This window comes from Otolemur garnettii, unplaced genomic scaffold (genome assembly GCF_000181295.1).
Source record: "Otolemur garnettii isolate 467f Iridium unplaced genomic scaffold, OtoGar3 scaffold00092, whole genome shotgun sequence".
NCBI classification, from domain to species: domain Eukaryota; kingdom Metazoa; phylum Chordata; class Mammalia; order Primates; family Galagidae; genus Otolemur; species Otolemur garnettii.
Genome location: NW_003852487.1, coordinates 114,247 through 121,148, shown reverse-complemented (window position 1 = coordinate 121,148; position 6,902 = coordinate 114,247). Strand labels below are relative to the sequence as shown.

At 41.4% G+C, this 6,902-nt stretch overlaps 1 protein-coding gene across 2 annotated transcripts in view; it reads left to right on the top strand.

The window, feature by feature from the left end:
• Positions 1-6,902, top strand: part of DAGLB (diacylglycerol lipase beta) — a 47,357-nt gene that overhangs the window by 17,050 nt on the left and 23,405 nt on the right. For both annotated transcript variants that reach the window (XM_003795426.3, XM_023516525.1), the window contains 3 exons: positions 422-544; positions 1,621-1,748; positions 5,664-5,790. In XM_003795426.3, the coding sequence (XP_003795474.1) occupies positions 422-544; positions 1,621-1,748; positions 5,664-5,790 (378 nt within the window). The remainder of the gene's footprint in view (positions 1-421; positions 545-1,620; positions 1,749-5,663; positions 5,791-6,902) is intronic.

Sequence of the window (6,902 nt, the reverse complement as noted above, 5' to 3'; positions counted from 1 at the left end):
CTCAGCTTCCCAAGTAGCTGGGACTACAGGCACCTGCCACAACGCCTGGCTATTTTTTTGTTGCAGTTGTTTAGCTGTCCCAGGCTGGGTTCAAACCCGCCACACTCGGTGTATGTGGCTGGCACCATAAGCACTGTGCTACGGCCACCCAGCCATTAACATGAAATTTTAAAATGAAGGCCAACAAACTTTTTCATGTTCTCCAGTGGATTTGACTGAAGGAAAGATGTGAAAAATATTAAAGTCACATGTAGAAGGAGTCCTACAAGGAAAATTATTTTAAAAATACCTTTGTATGTATAAATGTATCTGTTTTTTGTTAGTGTGTATATACCTATGGACTATGTAAAATTGAATTTTAGAGACCTTATAGACAGTTCCTGCTGAGTTTTATGATGGCCCATTGTGGTTTCCCACCCAGGACACAGATCTGGTGGTCAGTGACATTGCAGCAGGTCTTGCCCTTCTCCGTCAGCAACAGGACAATTTCAGGAATAACCAGGAGCCCGATGAGGTAATCAGCCACTCCCCAGGGCCCTCCCAGGTAAGCCCGTGTTCCTATTGGATTGTACAGTTTTGACATTTAGTTTATATCTCTTTGTAGATCTTCAATAATACATAGCTAGCCAACAGTAATTTCAGTAGTAATTGGGTTGGAATCTGATTTATGGCTTTTGATGGTTGTAATTTATCACTTGTCAGGTGAAGCTTTTCATCATCACCTGACAATCAGGTAGTTGGAGCTTTTTCCTGGCCAGTTCACTATCCATTATATTCTTTTTTTTGTTGAGACAGAGTCTCATTATGTTGCCCTTGGTAGAGTGCTGTAGTGTGACCTCACAGCAACTTCAAACTCTTGGGCTTAAGCAATTCTCTTGCCTCAGCCTCCAAAGTAGCTGGGACTGCGGGTGCCAACCACAACATCTAGCTATTTTTCGTTGTAATTGTCATTTGTTTGGTAGGCCTGGGCTGGACTGGATTCGAACACACCAGCTCCCATGTATGTGGCTGGCGCCCTAGCTACTTCAGCTATAGGCGCTGAGCCAATCCATTATATTCTTAAAGCCTTCTGTCTTTAGGTAACTTGCTGTTGGATTTTACATATCAGACACATTCCTTCTGGGATGCAATTTGTGATTCTTCCTGGAATATATGCTTTTTTCCTCTTGGCTGGCCTATAGAGCAGAAATAGTTCAGCTTTGCTTGATGATAGTTTTCCTACCACAGATTTTTATATTTTGGAAAGAGAAAATTGCACATAACCTATATATGTATGAGCCCTTGTTAAAGCGTTCAATTCCTGACAGCTTGTGTTTCAGTGGCATGGAAATCTGCTAGTCTATTGCACCTAGGTAAGAAGCACTGGCTTATTTCAGCAAGAGTCAGAAAAATCATTAGGGCTTTTTTTGGCTGTTAACTCTATCTGTACTTGCTGCATTCCTATAAATTGAGGGTCTGTCTCAATCTGTATTTAGGAACCAGTTTTCCCTTTGTCCTCTGAGAGATCTACTTCATGAGGAAAGAGCAGAAAGAATCAGGAGTTTGAATTTAGGTTTAAGATCTAGTGTGTTGATTCTTTACATAATGAGTTCCCCTAAATAAGTTTTTTTCCTCTTCCAGGAAGCTGATTTGGATGCAGAATTAGAAAATTGCCGCCATTATATGCAGTTTGCAGCAGCTGCCTATGGGTGGCCACTTTACATTTATAGAAACCCATTTACAGGACTGTGCAAGATTGGTGGTGACTGGTAGGTTGGCATTGTCTGAGGCCTCCATATTTCCCTTTAAAAAAATCTATTTGGAGATATTTCTAAAACTCTAAGAATAGTACAAAGAACTCCCATAAATCCTTTATCTGGAGTCACCAGTTGTGACTCATTTTATTTTTTCACATGTGCTACCTCTCTCTCTCTCTATATATATACACACACACACATTTATATATCCTATCATATAAATTTTTTTATTCTATGTACATATTTTCCCCCTGAACCATTTTACAATTCGTTGTAGATACTGTGATCCCTTATCTCTTAATTTCTTCAGCCTGAGTTTCCTAAGAACAAAGGAACAAACTTTTCTTGTAATAAAATTATAAAATTTAGGATATTTATCATTGATCTTGAGCTAATTTACAAGTTCACAGTTTTCCTAATTTGGGTTCACATTTTTCCAATTATCCTAGTAATATCCTTTTTTTTTTATAATTTTTTTTTTTTTGGCCAGGGCTGGGTTTGAACCCACCACCTCTGGTATATGGGGCTGGCACCCTACTCCTTTGAGCCAGAAGTGTTGCCTCCAGTAATATCCTTTTCAGCAAGTTTTCTTCCAATTCATGATGACACGTTGCATTTAGTTGTCATGTCTCCTTAGTCTCCTTCAGTTTGCAATAGTTCCTCAGCTATTCTTTGTCTTTTATGATAGTTGATATTTTGAAGAGGACAGTATAGGTAGTTTGTAGACTGGCCCTCAATTTCCATTTGTATGGGGATTTTTTTGTCATTAGATTCAAATTTTGAATTTTTGGATGGAATACTTTATGAGCAACATTGTTCCCTTCTTAGTACATCATATCAGGAGATACATGATGCCAGGTTGTCCTATTCCTGGTAATATTAATGTTGATTGCTTGACTGAAGTGGTAATGCCAGGTTTTGCCACATAATTCATCTTTGGGGAGATAGTCTAAGACCATTTAAATATCCTGTTCCTCTCTAGACTTTCACTTGGTACTCTCAGTATTTGTTTTTTTTGTTTGTTTGTTTTTTTGAGACAGAGTCTCACTTTGTCACCCTGGGTAGAGTGCTGTGGCATCACAGCTCACAACAACCTCAAACTCTTAGTCTCAAGCCATTCTCTTGTCTCAGCCTTCTGAGTAGCAGAGACTACAGGTGTCCACCTCAGCACCTGGTTATTTTTAGAGAAGAGGTCTTGCTCTTGCTCAGGCTGATCTCAAACTGGGGAGCTCAGGCAGTCTACCTACCTTGGCCTCCCAGAGTGCTAGGATTATGGCACAAGCCACTGCACCTGGCCCTGTTTCCTTGGTTGTTTTTTTGATTTTTTTTTATAGACAGAGTCTCAATTTGTCGCTCAAAGTAGAGTGCCGTAGCATCACACATCAACAGCAACCTCTAGCTCTTGGGCTTAGGCGATTATCTTGCCTCAGCCTCCCAAGTAGCTCGTACTACAGGTGCCCACCACAATACCCGGCTACTTTTTGGTTGCAGTTTGGCCAGAGTTGGGTTCAAACCCTCCACCTTCGGTATAATGGGGCAGGCGCCCTACTCACTGAGCCACAGGTGCCACCAGCCCTGTTTCTTATCTGAATCAATTATTACCAGAATGATTACAAAATTGTGATTTTCTAAATTTACCATTTCCTCCACATTAGTTGTCATTCTACTGTGAAGAAGAGCTTTTTCTTCCCTGCAGTTTATTATCATTAGGTACTCACAGATTCTTACATTATTCAGTGGGTTATAATTCATTACTGTGTATTTATATATATATGTATATAAATGTAATATACTTTGTAGTAAGCATATTATTTATTTGATGTTCAGAATGTCCCAGATTTGGTCCTATAGACTGGCTCTTGAGTCTTTTTTTTTTTTTTTTAATGAAAAAGAGTCTCACTTTGTTGCCATCAGTAGAGTACCATAGCAACATAGCTCACAGCAACCTCAAACTCTTGGGCTCCAGTGATTCTCTTGCTTCTTGATTCTCTTTCTACTCAGCCTCCTGAGTAGCTGGGACTACAGGCGCCTGCCACAATGCCTGGCTATTTTTAGAGACAGGGGTCTTGCTCTTGCTCAGGCTGGTCTTGAACATGTGAGTTCAGCCAATCTGCCTACCTCAGTTACCCAGAGTGGTAGGATTACAGGCGTGAGCCACCACACCCGGCCTCTTGTATCTTTTTTTTTTTTTGAGACAGTCTCATTATGTCACCCTCGGTAGAGTGCCATAGTGTCACAGGTCACAGCAACCTCTGACTCTTTGGCTTAAGCAATTTTCTTGCCTCAGCCTTCTGTAGGTGGGACTACAGGCGCCTGCCATAACACCCGGATATATATATATATATATATATATATTTTTTTTAGTTGTAGTTGTTGTTTTGGCAGGACCAGGCTGGGTTTGAACCCGCCCACCCCAATGTATGTAACTGGTGCTGTCATGTTTGAGTACTTCCTGATTTTCTGACGTAAGTTGTTGCCAATTCAACTTTTCTTTCCCTGGAGTCATTTCTCCAGGGGATCCACTTCTTTTAGGCAGATACTTACATTTAGATGTCAAGATCTAAGTGCTTTATGTGCATATTACTCCTGGGGTGTTATTGCTTCTAGGCCTTTTCAGTGGAGATCTGGGGGGAGAAATTGCAATTTCATGTGGTTCATCCCAATATTTATTTATTTTAAAAATGTGAGTTCAAGTCTAAGCAAGAGCAAAACCCTGTTTCTACTAGACAAGTAGCCGGGTATTGTGGCAGGCATCTAGAGTCCCAGCTACTTGGGAGGCTGAGGCAAGGGGATCACTTGAATCCTAGAGTTTGAGGTTGGTAGGGGCTTATGACACCATGGCACTCTACCCAGGGTGACATAGTGAGACTCTATCTCAAAAAAGAAAAATTTTAAAAAATCATGAGTTTATACTAATATCTTTTGATCCAGGGCCACAGAATTTTTCTTTGTCTTTTCCCATATCATGGCTGTCTACTTTCTCCACAAATAGAACTCTGGCACCCAGCATCATTCCTCTAATATTCAGAATTGCTATACAAAAAAGTCATCTGCTAAGTAGAGCTTATGATTTCTTTGTAGTTCTTTTCATTTTTAGACATATTCAGAAGTTACTTCGATTAGTTCTTTTATGTTATTTCTTCTCCAGAGTTGGTTATATGTATTGTTCATTTAGAAGAATTTTTTTTTTTTTTTTTGAGACAGAGCCTCCAGCTATCCCCCTGGGTAGACTGCCCATGGCATCATAGCTCACAGCAACCTCTAACTCCTGGGCTCAAGCGAGACTCCTGCCTCTGCCTCCCAAGTAGCTGGGACTACAGGTGCCCGCCACAACGCCTGGCTATTTTTTGGTTGCAGCCATCACTGTTGTCTGGCAGGCCCAGGCTGGATTCAAACCCACCTGCTCAGGTGTATGTGGCTGGCGCCTTAGCAGCTTGAGCCACAGGTGCCGAGTCAGAGGAGTTTTATTCTCTTGATTCTTTTTTTTTTTCTGAGACAGAGTCTCACTTTATTACCCTTAGTAGAGTGCTGTGGCATCACAGCTCACAGCAATCTCCAACTCCTGGGCTTAGGCGATTCTCTTGCCTCAGCCTCCTGAGTAGCTGGGACCACAGGTGCCCACCACAATGCCCAGCTATATTCTCTTGCTTCTTTTGACATTCAGTTTTAGGGTCTCTCCCATCCTTGTTGATTTTAATTTCTTTTTCAAATAAAGCATTAACTTGATGCCAGAAGTCAAAACTCTACTAAAAGGTATGCACAGAGAAATGGTTATCTTTAAAATGCCTTTCTATATGAGTCAGGCTAAGTCCTAAGAATTGTAAACTCTAGTCCTAAAATGTGCAGCAAAAACATGATGATGAGGATTGATATCCTTGACAACTGGCTATAGCTGGCACAGTAACATCTTTGCCCTCTTTTTTCTAGTTGCAGAAGCAGAACAACAGAATATGACTTGATTGGAGGTGATCCGCTCAACTGTCATTTTGGCTCTATCCTGCAAACTACAGGGCTACAGTATAGGGATTTCATTCACATAAGCTTTCATGACAAGGTATGGTATAAGACAGCAATTCTGGCTCAGCGCCTGTGGCTCAAGTGGCTAAGGCGCCAGCCACATACACCTAAGGTGGCGGGTTCGAATCCGGCCTGGACCTGCCAAACAACGACGGCTGTCGTTGCAACCAAAAAATAGCCAAGCGTTGTGGTGGGCGCCTGTGGTCCCAGCTACTTGGGAGGCTGAGGCAGGATACTCACTTGAGCTCAGGACTTGGAGGTTGCTGTGAGCTGTGAAGCCATGGCACTCTACCCAGGGGGACAGCTTGAGGCTCTGTCTCAAAAAAAAAGACAGCAATTCTTAACTTTTCTCGGGTCCTAGGATTCTAGTGGAAGTTATGGGTTATTCTTCATACAATTCATAGACACACACTCTCAAATCCTGTGTACCATTTTAAGGGGTTCACAGAACCCCTTGAAAACCCATTGGTTCAGGTTCAAAACCCAGGTTTAACATTAGATAAAGAGGTCTTCATCAGAGATACCATATTGTGTATCTTACACCCATCTTTTATTGAAGAGCAACGAGTTCCTTCAGTATTAATTCTACGTAAGTTTTAGGGGTTAAAAATCCTTATTCTGGGTCTCAACTGTCAACAGCAGTGTAGTGCAATGGGTGTCACACCTGCTAGTTATCAGAGTGATAACTAGTTATCAGGGTGAATCTACAAAAGCCAGTTCTGTCCAGCTTCAGGATCCATGTTCAGCATTGCTTACTAGCTCTCCGGGTGGGTCTTATGTGCACCAAAATTGAAAACCCACTAGTATAACACAGTGGTTCTTAAACTTTGCTGCCTAATAAAATCTTTTGGGAGTTTTTAAAACATCTAAAGTCAGGCCACACCTTGGACCTTGGATCATTTAATCAAAATCAGGGATGAAACCCCAGCTCAGTGTTTTTTAAAGCCTCCAGTGGTTTTAGAGTATAGTTGACTTTGGGAACCACTACTCTCTGGCCTAGTGGTTTTTAAACTATTGTATTTTAGAATCACCTGGGGGGTTTCTAAAAATCCTGATGCCAGGCACAATGGTTCATACCTTCTTTAATCCTGGCACTTTTGGAGGCTAAGGCAGGAGGATTGCTTGAGGCTAGAAGTTCTGTATCAGTCA